This window comes from Phyllopteryx taeniolatus, chromosome 21 (assembly GCF_024500385.1).
Source record: "Phyllopteryx taeniolatus isolate TA_2022b chromosome 21, UOR_Ptae_1.2, whole genome shotgun sequence".
Lineage (NCBI taxonomy): Eukaryota > Metazoa > Chordata > Actinopteri > Syngnathiformes > Syngnathidae > Phyllopteryx > Phyllopteryx taeniolatus.
The window spans coordinates 12,323,192-12,341,917 of record NC_084522.1 but is presented as its reverse complement, the minus strand read 5'-3'; the positions used below and the strand labels follow the sequence as shown (position 1 = coordinate 12,341,917).

Below are 18,726 nucleotides of genomic sequence, written 5' to 3'. Positions count from 1 at the left end.
TGACTGGCCATCGCTGGCCTCCCGTCCACTCCACTGACATCCAGTGCTGCATTCAGGCGTGTCAGCCTTGACCGCAGTCAACACAGCGGCACATGACTGCGTGCAGAAAGTATGAAAACAAAGTCAGTTTGGCAAAAGGAAGAGCAAAACATTCCATCCATCCATCCAGTTTCTGTACCGCTTATCCCCACTAGAGTCGTGGGTGACTTTACATTATGAACTGATCGCCAGGGAATAGAAGGCACACACTATCCAGTATATAGACAACAACCATTCACACTGATGGACAATTCAGACCTATTCATCCAAAAATGTGTACAGACAAATATCTCAGAATATATCAATACCAAGTCACGATATACTGTACCTGCAGCTGTCTCAAAACATAATTATGAGTGATGATTGTGTATAAAACCTTGAAAGAACATTTTTCACGTTAAATTCATGTTATACCACCTGCACGTGGTAATAAGTTTAGTTAAACCTGTCAAGTAATATAGGCACTGAACATACCCATACAATGGGAATTATTACTCTTTTTACCTGAATACAAGTGTATTGACTGTATAGTTTTTGCAAATATATTGCATTCCCCTCCATATCTATATAAGCAATACAATACGGAACTACTGCTCCATGTACAATAACCAATTTCTTCCTTTTAATTTTATATAATTTATTTTGTGTTATAATTGTATTTTATTTGTATCTATTTTGATTCTTCATATTGTTGCTTGTTACTGGAGAGAGAGAGAGAAACAGCTTTTCAATTCTCCGTAAGTCCTGAATGTATATAGCATTGACAATAAAAGTCAGTGAATCCTACATGATTATGTTAAAAAAATAGAAAGAACAAGAAAGATAAGGTAATGTAAATCAGCGATGGCCTTTTACACTAAATAGCCACAATAAATATACTGTCTCTGCAGTGCAGTTCTACATCAATGTAAACTGTGACAATAATCTGAACATCAATAATGTCAAAATAGTCCTAAAAATTGTTATCCCGCTAGTTAATAGGACAGATTGTGTTCATCCTGAGACATTGCGCTGCATGTCCTCTTTTTCAAATAGTTTAGATTTACAGTATGCAGTGGCTTTCAAGGGACCCAGTGATGTCTACCAATAGCCAATATTGTGTTACTGTTCATTTTTTCTTTTAATTGCCTGAATCATTAGCACAATTTTGTTTTCATTGTCATTTAAACCCATTTAAACTCATTAAAACACTTACACCTATCAAAAGACACTTAAACGTATTCCTTAGCACCTGTTCTCACTCTCTCCTTGTCATTAAATGAGAGACTTAAAGGTGTTATAACATCACTTTTGAAAAAACGCTCACAGTTCTCCAAATAGAAGAACTAAGAGAACGAGAAATACAAATTGTAAATTTATACACCAAAATGTTCAATAAAACCATATAATAAGAAAGTCAGCTAGCTTCCTGCTGGCATATAATGCAATGACAAGCTGATGGAAATTAGCATCAATCGTACGATAATTGTAAACCGTCAAACAACTGCTACTTGTACACACACGGGGCAGCAACACATACAAAAAAAAAAAAAGCATACAACAATACTGACAGGAATTTATTGTATTCTCTCTCACAACAAATATTACTGGAGTTTAGTGGACATTTTATGCCTCTTCTTTGACAAATGTTTCTACTATTATGCTGCATCACTTTCAGTTGACAAAAAAGATGAACTGCAATATAGCGGGGGTTCCCTGTATTTCCACAAATATTTATCTTAAATAAAGTGTAATTACTTTTTTCATGCAACAGAAAACAAGCCAGTCATAAGTTCAATAATGTTTGTGTTACATTTGAAAACACATTGGGGCAAACGTCATCGACTTTAGACGGCACTGTTGTACAGATTGATTGGCAGGGGCAGGGGAAAATGGAGTGCTACTGCAAAAGAGAGTCCAAGAGATGAGGATGACCTGCAGGAATATGGGGAGGAAGAACGTGGGAGGGTCAGCTTGATGGGTCGGCGTTGCTGAAATCGCCCACGGAGACACTATGTTGAGATAACAGAGCCCTATCAGTGCCGGGGGCCACAATGGGAGGGGATCAACATCTTTTTCGGAATGCTAAGGGTCTGCATGCTTGTGTGTTTCTGAGTGCATGCAACTCAACCTGCAGCTACTCAGAACACACACGCACAAGCGTCAATGCCCTCACGCGCACACACACACACACAAAATCTGCCCTGAACCTCAAAGTGCTGACGCTAACGGGATGGACCACCACGGTTAGCTAGGCAGAGACATGAGCCATGTCCTGATCAGAGGTGAGAGGGCAAGGAGGTGGAGAAAGTAGGGGTAGATTTCACAAATATACTAAAATATGTCAGTGACAGTCGTAAAAAAAAAAAAAAAGACCTAGAATATCAGTACGGAATATCAGAGGGGTGGTGTTCAATCCCAAATCACTTCAAAGGCTCTTCATTAAAGCTCTGCCTGCAGAGGAACCCTCCCCTCCATCCTCATCCTGCTCATCCCTCTTTTCTTCACTGTCTGTGGAGCTGTCTCGCTCACTCTCCTCATCACAGGCATCCACTCAGCCATTAAAAAATAGCATGTGAACAAAAATAAGTGTGAGGAAGAGGAGATGGGACAAAGGAAGACAGATCAAACAGCTCTTATGAGCGATAACCCTTTAATAGGATTGAATGTCTTTTGTTGTTGCTCAAGCTTAATCAGTGCATCTGCCTGTGACTCTGTACACGATTGTAAAACAGTAAACCGGTAAAGAGCATTGGAGAGCTTCTTTGAAACGGCCAAATGATGAGACGTAAGAAGATAGGTCTAGAACTTCCAAGAAAAAGAAACTGCATTTTAGAGCCCGCCACATACCGAGCGATGCGGCCGAACCCAATTGAACTCTCTGCAACGATTTTCATGAGTGGCCAATCAGCACAGCCTCACAACGTCGCAGATTACAGCCAAACAAAATGCGCATCAACTTTCACTCACACTAAAAATACATTTCTGATTGGCGCCACCGGCAAGCCATACAAATACAGTATACATGTGTTTTGTTTTACAATAATACCTAATTATATTGATCATCTATAATGTACCTGTGGATGAAATAGTCAAGTTTGTGGCCAAAATGTACACAAGCCGTATGTATCGCGCAGGGTGCATTTAAGTGAACGGGAGTAAGCGAGCCTCTTTTAAAATATCCACACTCTCGCTTTTATTCTCGCCCATGTCCTCTCTCTTTAGCAATCCATTTCTTCGTTAACTATGATTACACGAATGTGATAAATATGCAATATACTGCATGTGTAGCATCGATAGCCTATAACAGGCTCGCTGTTGAGGGCATGCGTATACTGTACTGTATCGCTCAACGTGGGTGTGAGTCGATTTTTTGCCACCGAGGTGAAAGGCGGCACAGCTTGCCTCACCAGTGGCAAGACCAGCCAAACCCCGCCCCTTCCTCGGCAGCCCCTGCTGTGGCCAACCACCCTGTGGACCCAAATTCCAGTGAAGATTTGTGGAGAGTTCTGTGCTGTGCCTCAACAGCAGCGATTTCTCCTGGTGCTGTACGACCTCCACGCCAAGTGGCCCAAGGTGCTGCCCTAGCGTTGTAAAGCGACACAAGTGTCCTGATAAATCAATAATGTTCGCATTAAAACAGACATTGTTATTGGACAAAACAGTATTATATGCTGTAAAGGTTTCCGAAACATCTTCGCTGTCTTTGTATTTGAGGCTTCCATTTCCGTCTTCCTGTAACAAATGTTGATCCAGTCCAATATGTTTTCATTTTTGCAATTCCATTACCTTATTGTTGACCAATTGTTTTGTTTTTTTTCCCCAGATTGAGTGCTTCCATTTTTCTCGAGTCTGCTTATTGAATTCATCTCTCCACTGAGGCCCCTCTGTGACACCCATTCAGCCATTGAGCTAAAAGCATCGACTATCAACAGTAAATCAAAACTGACAAATATCAACAATGAAACAGCAGGATGTTAGATACAGCTCTTCTGCTGGATCTCATTAGATTGCGCAGGTATACCTAAATCTTCCACAAAGACAGTTTTCTGCAGTAAAACTGATGTGCTCAAAACATTCTCCTGTCCATTCTTCTAATGTACTGCAATTGTCCTTGAATTGAACATTGCCACTACCTAAATCCAAACCAGAGATATTGTTCCCCTCAGAAAATAGAATACCAGTAATATCATGTTGCAGCTTGAGAGATTTTGTGCAGAGTAGTGTTGGTGTGTGTTCATGGGAGGAAGCCGAGGGAATGAAATCATTTCCAAATCCTGGCACACTGGCAATCATTATCAGACAGAACTCTGATTAAGTGGCAAACAGAGCGGCTTTTCATTCCTGTAAATTGAGGTGGTGGTTGTGTGCAGTGTGTGGTTCATTTGCCTATTGAAAATTATGCTAATCCTGCAACATGGGAGACAGTATAATGGTAACTTTTAATTTTGCTTAATGTTGTACGTGTCAAATGGCCGGCACAATTCAACAGTGAGTGGTACAGCTATAAAGAATGCATGAGCAGTGACTGAAAGCTCAACAGTACAGTCAGAACTGGGAGTCAGAAAGGCATGACATAAAGAGAGACTGCTCAAGTATGAAACGACCATGATATAGTCTTACTCGGGCAGCACAGTGGGGTAATGGTTAGCACCTATGCCTCACAGTCGAGAGTCCCTCCTCTGTGGACTTTGAATGTTCTCCCCATGCTTGTGTGGGTTTTCTGATGGTACTGCAGCTTCCACCCACATTCTCGAAACATACATTTCAGGTTAATTGAAGACTCCAAATTTTCCAAATATGTTAATGTGAGTGTGAAGGTTTATTTGTCGATATGTTCCCTGCGATTGGCTGGTTTACAACAAAAACAAAATGAGGATAAACGATATAGAAAATGGATTGAAGAATGAAATGAACCACTCTGTAGCTGCAAATATAAAAAATACAAAAAAAGCACTTGGGCTAACAGCCCCCATGCCAAACAATACACGTCTCATAGAATGGATGTTCTATTTACACCTCAATGTACTATGAAAATAATGATTTTGAATGTTATTTTTTTTTTTTTTTTTAGTTAATACTAAGTACAGTGGTGCCTTGAGACATGAGTGATCGGACTCACAAGTTTTATTAGATATAAGCCGATCATGGACTAACAATTAGCATTTGGTGGTATTGTTAGTTTATAAGCAAAGGATAACTGAAACAAACAGTGCTGCCACACATGTTAACAATTGTCACAGGCCTATCTTCTTTATCCTTGCAAAGAACGACTAATATTACTGGCGTACTGAGAAGCCAGAGAGATGAGTTGAGCCTCCAGTACAGTATGTCTGTCTTATACTCCCCCCAGGTGGCCAAGGCACACCAGAATGAGCAGCACAATTGAAGGAGAAAGTGTGACAAAAACAGCTTAATTCTTTTTAATTACTGTATGATTTTACAAGGTTTTATAAAGTTTTATAAAGTGCTATTTTTCTCATTAAAAATATAGTTAAAAAAAGGCTGGAACGGATTAATGGCATTTCCATTTGTTTTTAGTATATTGACTTATGAGCGTGGTCAAGGAACAAATTAAACTCGTATCTCAAGGTAGCACTGGACTGGTTCATTGTTTTGACATTTATGAAGGATACATCTTGTTATAAAAGGGTTATCCTCATTGAAAACTATGTAGCTACTTAACGTGGAGGAACTTGCAATCGGGGTGGAATGTTCTGGGAGGCATTCCAGCTGTAAGTAACGCGGATTGAATTGTTTCCTGACTGGCCAATGAGCAACACAAGACAACAGCTGGAATGAAAAACTGGATCATCTCATAGTTTCAACAACACGGCGCAAAAGGATTCTGAATGTTGTCATAGGGTGTGGTCATCTTTTGGGAAAATATGCTATAATATGGAACCATCCCGTTCTGTTTCCTATCATGGTTGACCCCGATACATGATACATAAAGAGGTCATTTGTTAATTTAAAAATGATTGGGAATAGTTGTAAAGCAACTAAATTCCAAGGTAGTTTTTCTCTTTTGTCTACAGGAAAAATACAATATGTACAGGTATTTGTCAACGTTTTAAAACGGCACCCTGTTTTAAAAAACAGAAGTCAAAATTTCTGTATTGATTTAGTCAGATGTGCAGAACGTGTTACTGACCTATTGCATATACAGTGCAGTTGCCACATACAGTCCTATTTACTACAAATACAGCTCTCTAGGGAAAATGGTAAAATAGTGTAACCTGTACTTCACCCTATTTCTATTTCTTATGTGATACATAACCATGCTATATTATATGTTATTAGGAATTGCATATGCACAGGCTGTACAGCATGCATGTTTAATGCCTTTCCATTTGCCATAGGCAGGCTCCAGCACTCCCGCGACCCTAGTGAGGATAAGCGGCTCAGAAAATGGATGGATGGATATTTGTATACTTTCAAATGCAGAAATCAATATGAAAAAAAAACATTTTAGGTCAGTTTCCAAGTAGTTTCCATTGTTAGGTACATTTGGCATTGTCCACACATGGCTTGTGTTTGCTTAGCTTGAGAATTTTAGAATCAGTCCCAAATTTTGCCTCTGAAGTATCCATCATAATAATGAATTGATCCTCTGTAGGCACGTACTGTTAAATCGGCGAATGAGGCAATATTGTAAAATTCACTTAACGGTGGCAAAGCACTATATACTGTAAATGCAGTCAATTTACTATGAGTGATGGAGGTGGCCAGATATTTTGTCATATACCGTGTCTAAGTTTAATAACGTTGCTTTCTAGTGGCACGTGTATGCCATGTTACACAGATCAAAGGCTTAGTTCTCAGCTTCAAACCTCAACTGAGGTTTAAGAGAAAACACCTGAGTCAGACTAATAAAAGTTGAGGGTGCATTTGGTACCTATGGAATTATGACGTTTCCTTTTCTGCTGTCAGGATTGGCTCGGTGCATTGGTCTCGCAAAGTGTGAAGTTGAGTCTGTACTTTTACTCCGTCTCGAAACTGCCCGGGTCAGCGAGGTGCCGCATGTCCAGCCGAGTCGGACTCTGGCTTAAAGGCTCCAGCCATGGGTTTTTATGAGGCCTGACAGGCTGTTTATCTTGGATGCCATTTCTTTGACATTTCAGCATGGTTTGATGCTGACTACCAGTTTATAGCTGGCAGCTTTATTAAATTAACTGCTGCTACAAAGAGAACAGAACAAAGGAAGGCTGGAGTAAAAGATGAAAATGGATAATAAAAGAAAAGGAACATTAAATTGAACTTTAAAGGGCAATTAAAAAAACCTCTATATTATACTTAAACTACTAGATTCAATATACAGCATCTCTTCCTGACAGAACTACTGTATAACTTTGTGACCTTTACATTTTAATATAAAAAAACAAAACATTTGAATTCTGGTTGCACTTTGACTGTGCTCCCAGTGCAGCAGTGAGGTTGGGAAATGTTTGCACAGCTTCAGGAGAAAACTACTTTTCCGATTGATTCACTGCTCCACCACCCACTATATATGGTACATATCCCTTGTCTATATTGCTTCAGGGTAAATATCACAGTCATATCATCATTTTTGACCATACTGGCCTGGTGCCATAGAAAAAGACAATAAAAGAGGAGATCATCTAAAACAACATGAGACACAATGTATGCATGTGAGCGTAGTCATTTGGAAGATGCACTGGTGCATGCTGGCTCAGCTCTCTTTACTGTCATATTAAAAAAAACACCACAAATTACAAGTCTTTTCCATTAGCAAGAAGGTCGCAGCCTGTCAACTTTTTTATGTAGACTTTGCATGCTGTCCTTTTACTATGCCTCATGTACTTCTTAGCACACATCCATTGCGTCTTTAGCACAATTCCATCAAGCAATACTCTTCAGTTAAACTTTCCACAGTAGTGTGCAATAGTAAACAAGGATCTGGTTGTTTCGACTGTGGGATTTTTCTTTTTTTCTTTTTGTTCTGTTCGGCTGTTAGGTCAAGCAGAATGGAGGATCTGTTTCCCTTTTATGCCGGAAAAGTTTTACTGTGTCACAGTGGAGTTTTTAAGCTGCCGCTGTGGTTTCTTAGTATTATAATGATATTTATTGAGAATCAGATTCGATCAGTCAAACAGAACAAAGTTTCTAGAGAGGAGTGAGAGACGAAGACAAAAGACAAAGCACTAACTGTAAAGATGAGAAAGTAAATCTTTATATATCTAGAACAATTAAACATTAGATATGAGTGTTGTATGGGGCAGTAGTACTACACCCTGTGAGGGAAGGACAGGACAAGATAGAACAGGACAAGGACAGGAGAAGAAGCATGCAGGACAAGGACACGGCTGTACAACTGAAGTCTGGTGGGAGTGACTATGTAAATTAAAAAAAAAATTAAAAAAGTTTATAGGAGGTGAGTGTGATTGAGGTTATACCCAAGCAATTTGCATATTCATGAGTTATTTGTCGCAATAAGTGAGTGGCCCCACACCCAGTGAAAAAGACCCAGGGGTGTGTGCCTGTGGACACATTCAAGTGAATTGACACAGTTTCGCATACACAATGACTGACAGAAGTGTCCTGTAATTGCTGTGCCTGCACTGCGGAGGCTGAGGACCCCACAAATCAATCAAGAAGCAGGATTGGGCCCAAGAGTCCACCCAAGAGCAGCCCGGCGGACGGGACACACAAAGGAACCCAGGGCGGTCCGCCGGCCCCATGGAGGCGCCCCGACAACCGGCCACCCGGAGGAGGCCGCAGGGACCCGATGTCACCCCCCCCACACACACACACACACACACCAACCCACGCACCGCCCCCCCGCCCCCAGGAGAGCAAGACACCCCCCCCAAAACTGCAGGACCCACAATGCAGCCAGTCCCCGCCCCGGCTGAGGGCGGGAGGGTGTCCCTTGTTTGTTGGAAAGGAGGGCGGATAGGGGCACCTCACAAGGGAACGATAAGGGTGGGGGAGGGGGGGGGGGGGTGGGCATGAGAGGGGAGCCCCAACGCCAAGCAGTCATCCAGCCCGGGGGACCCAGCCTCAGGAGCACCGCCATGAAGCTTAGTGACAACTTCATGCCCACAGATGTCAGGGCGACAGGCCTGTAGTCATTCTGACCTGAGATTGTAGTTTTCTTGGGGATTGGGATGATGGTGGAGCGTTTGAAACAAGATGGTACTTCGCACAGTTCCAGAGATCTATTGAAGATCTGTGTGAAGACTGGCGCGAGCTGGTCCACGCAGACTTTGAGGCAGGATGGGGACACATGGTCTGGGCCTGCCGTTTTGTTAATCTTTTGTTGTTTGAAGATGCGTCTCACATCCTGTTCGTGGATGGTTAACGCAGAAGTCAGGCGTGTGATTGTGGTCGGTGGTGCGGCTTGGTGGGTGTGGGGTGTGAAAGTGTCCTTTTCAAATCTGCAGTACAAGGTATTCAAATTGTTGGCTAGTGTGCTATTGTTCCCAGCTTTGGGTGATCGTTGCTTGTAATTGGTCAGCGATTGGAATGCATGCCAGACTGATTTAGAGTCGTTCATTCTGTCTCGCACCGCTTAACAGTGTGCAACTCAAAGCAAGACTAATCCCCAACATTTCTCTAATCTCCTTCATAACAGTGTAAGATTAAGTCACTAAATGATAGGGTGGACAACATAACCACATCAAAATTACTCATCTGCATGTACAAATGGTAATAAAAATGGGTATTAATGGTGTCCCTGCATTTGATTTGGCTACTGAACGTTCTTTAGTGAAACAAATATAGGCTTTCTTCCCTTTCGTGTAGGTATTGTTCCTTCTAGGGAAACAAAGATTCACACCTTCGTAATTAGTAATGGCACACCTGAGTTGTTCATTGTCTGAACAGCAAGGGGTTTGTTCTGATCATTTTTACACAACAGCACATCAACCCTTATTGTATCAGTTCTCGTCCGTGCTTACAGTTACTTGAAACACAGATCAGGCTCTGGGCAATGCAGTCATATTAATATTAATACTAGGAAAACATCAGATGTGAAAAGCACTGACCAACCCACTCTAATAAGAACTCGTATTATGAATATCTGATCATTCCCGTCTTGCTCTTAAATGAGTTGATCATAAAACACAATGTTGATATGATAGAACCAAATGCATTTTTAATTTTTAAATGAAGCTTTTCCCCTAAACTTTGAATTCACATGTTGCACGTTCTTCTAAAAAAGGTGGTGGCGTCCCCCTCATCTATTAATCTAATCTTAATTTCAAATGATACAAATAATTTACTTGTCGTTATGTGATCCCAAGCACCACTGCCGATTTACCTAGCACTTTACTGTACCTACCACTCTCCGAGCAAATTGTTTTTTTTTTACTCCTTAGAAAAGAGATTAAATACACTCTGCTCAAACCCGGCGAAAGCCTTTGATTAGTCGGACTAATAAGGGCAATAATGCCAATAATGCCCCGTCCACACAAAAATGTATTTCAGGGTAGCTGCAAAATAATTTTAATCATTTTGACATTTTGTTCACACGGAGCTTGCATTTTGTGGGCCCAAAAACAAGCATTTTTTAAATCATGTCCCGGAGTAGATGGATCTCAAAATTCTGCCCCAACATTCCCGTTACTGTACACTTCAGGCCTGGAATATAAACTACAGTGTTTCAGCATCTTTGTGTGAACAGTGACTGTTCAGTGGTGTTTTTCATTTTGATTGACTTGATTGACTCTTGCAGGAAGAGTCTGCGGTTTTGTGAATGTAGTTTGAAAAGTGGATTTTTATGTGTTTATAGTTTAGAGAAAACGATGGAGGGTTTCAAGAAATTTGTCTTTTCTTTTGAAAAATACTTATTTATTTCTACACTCTCACATTTGTTTAACCACAACAAGTTTATCACTATGCTCTCAGCCTACGTCAGTCGTCCCCCCGCCTCCTCGGTAATTGGGCGCTACGCTGAGACGATGGCACTCATAATCCAGAACCAGTAAATTGGACGGATTTAAGACATTTACATTAATGTCTTAACTGTCAATTGTGGATGTTTGGATATAATTTCATGAAAGGATAGGAAGAGAGGGGACATCTGTTCTGAGCGTTTGTTTTTAGTTGTCAAGAACGTAGCTAAATAAATATAAAATGAAATATGCACAATTACCTTTTGAGCAGAAATCCTTGCTCATAAGTGAACATTTAATATTCTGTGTTTTCGTTGTACATTTATATTTTTCTATACATTGTTTTTTTTTTTTCTATTGTAGGAACTGCAGGCCGAGAACTAAAACAAACTTCACAAGAGCAATTGGATATTAGGCCACAATGTTTATTCAGTAGTGTTGTTTCAACTTATAGGTACAATACTGTCAGCTTTTTGTAAGACTTAAAAAAAAAATGTTACCATTACAGTCATCCGTGCACACTGAATGCCAGTCAAGCTGTTTCGACCCCTGCTTCATGCTCACTGTGAGCATGACCTTATCCAAATGGTAGGCACTTTGAAGGTTTAAAACATTTGTGAATATACATTATATATACTGTATTTATATATCTTTCAAGATACTAATAAGCTATTGGAAGGTTAGGCCTCTCTAATTAAGAGAAAGAAACAAAATTTAAAAAGGAACGTGGAAAACAAAACAAAAAAAAAACAGAAATAGCCACAGAGGAGAGTCGGTTTGGGAGTAGGAATACAGTGAGTCTTTGGGTTTGTCAACATAGTTCAATACCTTAGTTCCTGTATGACAAGGAAGGACCCCGAAGGGACAAAGAATATAAATGGTCACATAGGATGAACAGCCACATGTGGGTGACCGTTATACATTTTTAAATATTGTAACTCTGTACTTATCGACTTTACATCATTGTCCAGCGGAAACAGGCAACATCAAACTTGAATCATTTTTTACCCAGTGAACATATTATTTAGCTTCTGATAACAATGATTACTTTAATACTTGTGTAAAACCTTCCACCCGTGTCTTGGTTCTACAAAAGTAGATTTAATGTCCATGATTTACATGCTAGGTGTCTGCAGGGATGTTTCTGTTTGTTTCAGTGGTATGTGCTATGCATGTGGCCTGGTGTTTGTGTCCAATGAGGCTTTTCACTGAGCAGGTCTTTGGGCCTAAAGCGTCAAGACTGGCACAAAGCTGGAAGTGGGGCAGGCCATTGACAGCTAAACTGGCCATGCTCCAGTCTGACTAGAAAGAAGGTGGGTGTGATGGTAAACAGAGAGAAAAAGAGGCCGGGGAAGGGTAGAAGGATGCTAGTTTTGTGAGGGCGCAGTCAGTTAAAACATTGAGGAAGGTGGTTGTGGGCCGAAATAATAATAATAATAATAACAATAAAGAGACTTCAGCCCCCTAAAACAATAGTGTGCAATCTGAAAGACAAAGCCTTTTTTTTTTTTTAGAGTCCTGACACACTGTCCCTCCATCTTTTACTAATTCCTGGGTATGATAATAAAATATTGTCAAAAAACAAAACAAAATGCAGATAATGGCAAAATAGACAAGACATGATGTAATGCTCACCTTTGTTTACAAACGGGTATAGAGCAAAAAATAAACATTGAAACCTGAAGGGAGAAAATTTACATTGACTATTAACAACGTTAATGTGAAGACAAAAGAGCTTCATCAAAACTACAAAGGCATTTTTCAACATCAGAGAAAAGATAAATTAATGTAATACAACTTTAGAGATCAACATCAGACATGCTAAGACAAAATAAAAAAGAAATAAACAAAGTAGGATTGATACAGTATAATTATATTCAATTATTTCCACTTTTGATTTTTTTTCTTTACAAATAACATACTGCTACAGTTAAAAGTAGTCAGCAACTAAACACAACCTCCTTAGACAGAAGACAGATGCAGTTTATTTTCTCACCTTTACAGATCCTGTTTGTGTTATTTTTTAAACCTTTTCATCAAACATACTGAAAGTTGCCATAAAATGAGGAAAGCTTGTATTTTTTAAACAAAAGAAGGGAAAAAAAACTTAATAACAATATGCTATGCAAAAGCTTTCCGTTATGCTATTTTTCCTTAAATCAATATTGTAACTTATTGTTGTTTCTCGTGTTCGCTGTTGCCATGGGCTGCAGCTCAGGCAGCCTCTTATGATTTGTTGATCCTATGACAGGTGGGAGGGACTTTTATGCATAAAACTCCTTGGTTGGGGCCTTCTGATAGGCTGCACCAGAAGGTTTCCTCTCACCCAGGTCATAGCTGCCCTCGTCCTTCTTCCTCATGCGGTAAACTAGGAGTAGGATGAGGAAGATGGCGAATAGGAATCCAATCACCCCACCAGCAATAACAGCTGAGAAACACAGAAAGAGGATGTCAATGAAGAAGATTCTCATTTTCCTTGATTTAAGCGCAGGTTTTGACTCCATCTCGTAGCGCATCCTCTTCTACAGACTAGCCTCAATTGGATTCCTTTATATAGCCCATGATTTTTTTTCCTATCATACCTCTCTAACCGCACTCAGTTCATCCAGCTCAAATCTTTCAAATCCTGTTCATCTCCCGTAACGTATGGTATTCTACAGGGTTCTGTTCTTAGCCCCGTTCTGTTTATCATTTATCTTCTTCCATTAGTCAATATTTTCAATATAACATCAATTTCCACTATTACTATGGATCACACCCAGCTCTACCTCTCCACCACTTTTTTTTTAAAATTACAAAGAAACAATGAAAGAGATCAAATCTAGGAGAAAATGTCAATGATGATTATACCATCGTCGGAAGATACGAAAACTAACCAGTCTCCAATCAAATTGAAGCAATTTGAAATGCTCAAAGTTCCTAGAGAGCGGATCAGGATAGAGTCTGCAGACTGCTGTTACTTGCGCAGTGGTACTTTGACTTGACGTGTGCTTTTTAAGTTTGTGGTCTAGTGAGTGAAATCAGGAGCTCCAACTCCAGCTCTGATTGGCCATTTACCAATCGATTAGTTCAGTGTGAGTGTCCTCTCCATGCTTCTTGTAAGTTAACATTTTGTATTGGTGTGTCTGACTGTTGTACTTTTCAATAAATGGCTGAAAGTGCATCGCCGACTGTTGCTGACTGTTTTACCCCCGACTTCACTCAAGTGGGGGGAAAAAGTACTTGAGACTTACAACATAATGCAAAAAAATATATAAAAATCGATCAGGTGAAGGCTTGTAACTCAAAAAGCTTGTAAATTGCGCCACTTTTAAGTCAAGGTACCACTGTAGTCTTTTCAGCATGGCAACAGCATTTCTAAACACTCAATTTGTAGTATCAAGAAGTCGTGCCACAATACTGAACGATATTTACTGTAACTGATACGTTTTCTCCTACATTCCCTTCTTACATAATGGTGGTTCTTTGGCGTAACCGTAAATGTTATTCACCCAGTCTCCATTTAGGACTTCACCTTTTCCACTTTGACTATGACTGCCCACTAATGATCCTTAGTGACGCCAATTTGCTTATTTCACTCTGCCTCCCAATTGTGCCTGTGTAATATCCTTTGCATCATCAGTTGCAGATCTCTCATGGGGTCTCAATCTGCCCTCTGCTCCCCTTGGTTACCACATGTTGACTGGCCACCTGGCCCACTGGATACAAAACCTGGCAAGTGGCCAGTTGCTAAACTTGAAGGGGAAGTAAAAAAAAGCAGATGGATGGATGGATTAATCTTGATTAGATTATGGTATATTATCTTTACAGAAATCATGCTGGAGTAATAGTTGCAATCGGAAACAACAGAAGCATAAAGCCATGGGGGAGAAGAGTGGAGATGACCATGAATAATGTCATCTTTGAAGATGTAATCTCAATATACTGTACAATTAGGATTCAAAAACAGCACACATACGATAAAATATGCCTAGCAAAAGAAACGAGATGCGAGGCAAGCTGTCGGTGGGCGGCTGAGCGGATCAACACTAGGTGGATATAACAACAAAGTGGAAGTGAGGTGCCAATCAAATGTTTGACTCAGACATGCAGGGGGGGAGACAGATGGGATCAGATGGAGTATGGTATGCATGTTCTCAAACAAGGCTGAAGACGCTTTAAACACCCACTCCAGTGTGAACGCTACAAGGTCCCAAGGAGGAAGAAGGACAGAGTTGATTAAAAGCATTTATTTTGAGAAGTGGATCAGGTGGGAGACTTAAAGGAAAAGACAACGGAGATTCCTGGGATTTAGCAGGCGACCAGTAATATGCCGACATACCCCAAATTAAAAGAAATGGAGAAACTCGCAACTGCAAGCACAATGAATTCTTCTTAAAAAGCGAAACACCAAAATTGAGAGGCTTGTAGTATTCTAATATACAATACATGTTAGCTTAAATTTGTGATGTTGTTGTCGTCAAGCATCTGCTCATCAATCCATTTTTATAAATCACTTCTTTTCATTTTCTTGACAATAGAAGACCTGACACCAGACACACACATTTGTGTATGAAATAAAGGAACTGAACTGTACTAGTGGAAAGTGTGACAATGTCTAACAAAATCGGCCAAACAGCACTGCTAAAATCCACATATTTTCTTTATTATGTTTTGCAATGCAGAACAATACCTCTGAAAAAGACTACTGTAATTTACACCAGTGTCACTTAGGCACAATATATGCAGAGGACTATTTTTCTTTCTTTCTTATTTTTTTTTTACACACAAGGTTCGACATTTGCTGCTATTAAAAGCCACATACCTGCCAACACCTCTGTCCTTTGGAAAAGGTTCTCGGTGCGGACCTCGATGGGCTCCTGAGCCGAGCCCGGGGCACTGGTTGTACTAGTCATCTGGTTCCTCAGCATGTCCTCTGTAACAGGCACTGGTGCCTAGATTTGGAAAAGGATAGGAGAAAGACAAGAGATACAGGGGTCGATATAGTGTGCTTTGTTGGGAAAATCACAGAAGCCATAAAAGGGTGGGAACCTGTTGTTATCAAGAGCCACATTTGATTTTTAAATGGACTGACGGGCCAGGTTATTTGTAAATGGCATTTAAAAAAAACAAAAGACAAAATGATAAAATGTGTATTTGGAGAACAAGCAAACTCCACACAGGAAGGCCGGACGCAAGGTTTAAACCCCAAACCTCAAACTGTGACGCAAGATGTGCTAACCACGTCGCTGTGCTTCCCTTCATTTAAATTATATCTATTAATCCTTCTATTCTGAGAATGATTGTGCTCTTTTCTCTATAGCCAATATATCATCCTAAATGGCATGACAATGGTACAGCACATAAATTCCCGGATTCAATCATGGCTGAACATTGAGTACTTCAGCGATTTGCTTGCTAATGGTCAAGAGTTTAGTCAAAGGGAAGCAGGCCAGCAAAAACCTACAGTACATACTGTAGGCTGGCTAAGAATGTAACTAGGATGGATCCAAGCTGCCTGCATAGATTAGCACAATCTACTGAAGTCGGCAAGAGGAACAGTTGCATCTGGAATGATTCCAGGTTGGAGTTAGGGTTATCCCTTGATTTTGTGTCAGTGAGACAGCAGCTAGGCCTTGCTTTAGTGAAGCCTTGGCAACTAATCCTAAACAGATGTAGGATCCTCTGTAGTGTATTAAGAGCATGGCACATAAGTGAGATGCAGGATGGTTCTCGGGGACATGATGTGCAAGAGAACTGTTATCCTACATCATTAGCACTGACGCAAATCTTTATCCTGAGAGTTATCTGATCATTTGTCTGTTTTTTTAAATACAGATCTGTTAACATGCTGGGAGCACTAAATACACAAACTATATAATACCAAGTCCAGGAAGGTTAGAAATAATAACAGGTTACTGTGTTTTTATGATCCTGCTAGATCATTTTGGTGAACAGTAGAGATCAGAGCTTTGTAATAAGCAAAATATGTTAGTGTTAAAAAATGAAATGCCTTTTCCAAAAGTTAGTACATACAGTATCTTTATTTCTCTCACAATTTCATATATTGGAAATTCAATTATGTTCTACTTTAAACTGCACTGATTGACAGCAATGATTAATTATTTCTAAAAAGTAGCTGTGTGGGTGGGTGAATGTTGTGACATTACCATGACAACTGTACTGCTTGCTGATGGGGGTTGGTACAATTGTGTTGTGCTGTGAATGCATTTTATTGTGTATGTCCTCTGATGCTCAAAATGATTTAAATGAATAAACAACATCATTCATCAATCACTATTGACTTAGAGGGTCATACCTTTTTATTCACATGTATGTCATCACATTTTTTATATAATACAAGGTTTTCCTTGCTTATAAACCTGTACAGTGAAAGACAATGGCGCTAACTTGTGTTATACTGACCTCTGTTCTGAATGGTTTCTTAGGTGGGCTGTCACTGGCCTTTTCTCTGACCGTAGCTGTCTCTACCTTGGGGGTGAAATCTTTGGTGGAGTCCTTGGTGGGTTCTACTGCTTTGGGTGCGATATACACCATACTGACCGTCACTGTTTCTTCAGCCACCTCTTCACCTGCACCTGGGAGATGGTGACAAAAGCATTCATGTAAAACACAAACATTACATTTGTCTTACTGAACTGTACGTTCCATTTTTACTACAACCATGATGTTTCTGAAGCTCACCGAGAGTGTTAAAGAAGTTTAATAAATATGCAGTTGGCTGTTGAGCCCAAATATTTCATCTTTTACCTTGAACGACCTTATTCACTGCAACTACTCAACTCTTGCAGGCAGGGTATTTAGGAACAAATCCAACACAAACTTTCCACTTAACTTTAAATCACGTTAAACTTTGTACAGTAAAAATATTTATCTTTAGATACATTTTATTCTCACATCAAATGATTTAATTAATAAATTATGTAAATTTGACATCTACTAGTGCTTGAAAAAAAAAAAACTTTTGACGTAGTGTAGTCTTAGAAGGCAATGAGTTCTCTGGTAATTGCATAATATTTGCATGTTTCTATTTAAATCGATCATACGTCTGATAACTTACTTCCAATAGATTGTGGATAAATGAGCCGGCAGGTGGGTCTTTTACACTGTGTGCATACACCTTATATTTCTTACCAGAGCCAGACCCCGAGTTAAAGTCATCATCATCTTCTGGATAATAACCTCCTGAGCCTGTGTCATCCAGGTATAAGTCGTCAGCCTGGGAGGAAGTCTTGGCTGCCTCTGCTATCTGTAAAACAAAGAAATAAGAAACTATTAAGAATGCTCTTTTTTAATATCTGTTGCAATTCATGGTTTCCATAAATCATGAAAAGTGAAGACCTTGACTTTTTACTCAAATTCATACACAGGGTTAAAAAAACAAAAACAAAACTTGAAATCTTGAAAATTGGCACTGTTTTGTGACTAAAATGCAACATTCACTGGTAACTGACTGATTGCAAGCCCAGGTCATCACCCTAATCCACTGTCTTGACAACAGGCCTGATGGGTTGGAATGTTTGTATTACGGCTTAATGGGCAAATGGGAGTGAAAAGGCTGCAACTCAGCATAGCTCATTTCGTTTAAAAAGCTCCTTCTTGCCATATGTGTGAATCAAGATTCAACAATATCCATCCATTTTCCATGCCGCTTATCATCTAGGCTCACGGGGGTGCTGGAGCCTATCCCCAGCTAACTGGGCGAGAGGCGGAGCACACCCTGAACTGGTCGCTAGCCAATCATTTCAACAAGGTTTAACGAGAAAAATGAATAACTGCACTCTCCAGAGGGGGAAAAAAAACATATTTCTTGTATGTGCTCTATGTAGCAGATAATATGCGAATCTTT

The 18,726-nt window shown here is 39.9% G+C and overlaps 1 protein-coding gene across 1 annotated transcript in view; it reads right to left on the bottom strand.

The window, feature by feature from the left end:
• Window positions 1-11,286: 11,286 nt before the first annotated feature.
• The window catches only part of sdc2 (syndecan 2), a 48,447-nt gene continuing 41,007 nt past the window's right edge, over window positions 11,287-18,726 (bottom strand). Inside the window, exons 2-5 of the mRNA XM_061760212.1 lie at window positions 18,012-18,126; window positions 17,283-17,455; window positions 15,682-15,811; window positions 11,287-13,305 (exon numbers count right to left, since the gene is read on the bottom strand). Coding sequence (XP_061616196.1) covers window positions 13,142-13,305; window positions 15,682-15,811; window positions 17,283-17,455; window positions 18,012-18,126 — 582 coding nt within the window. The 3' untranslated portion in view covers window positions 11,287-13,141. The remainder of the gene's footprint in view (window positions 13,306-15,681; window positions 15,812-17,282; window positions 17,456-18,011; window positions 18,127-18,726) is intronic.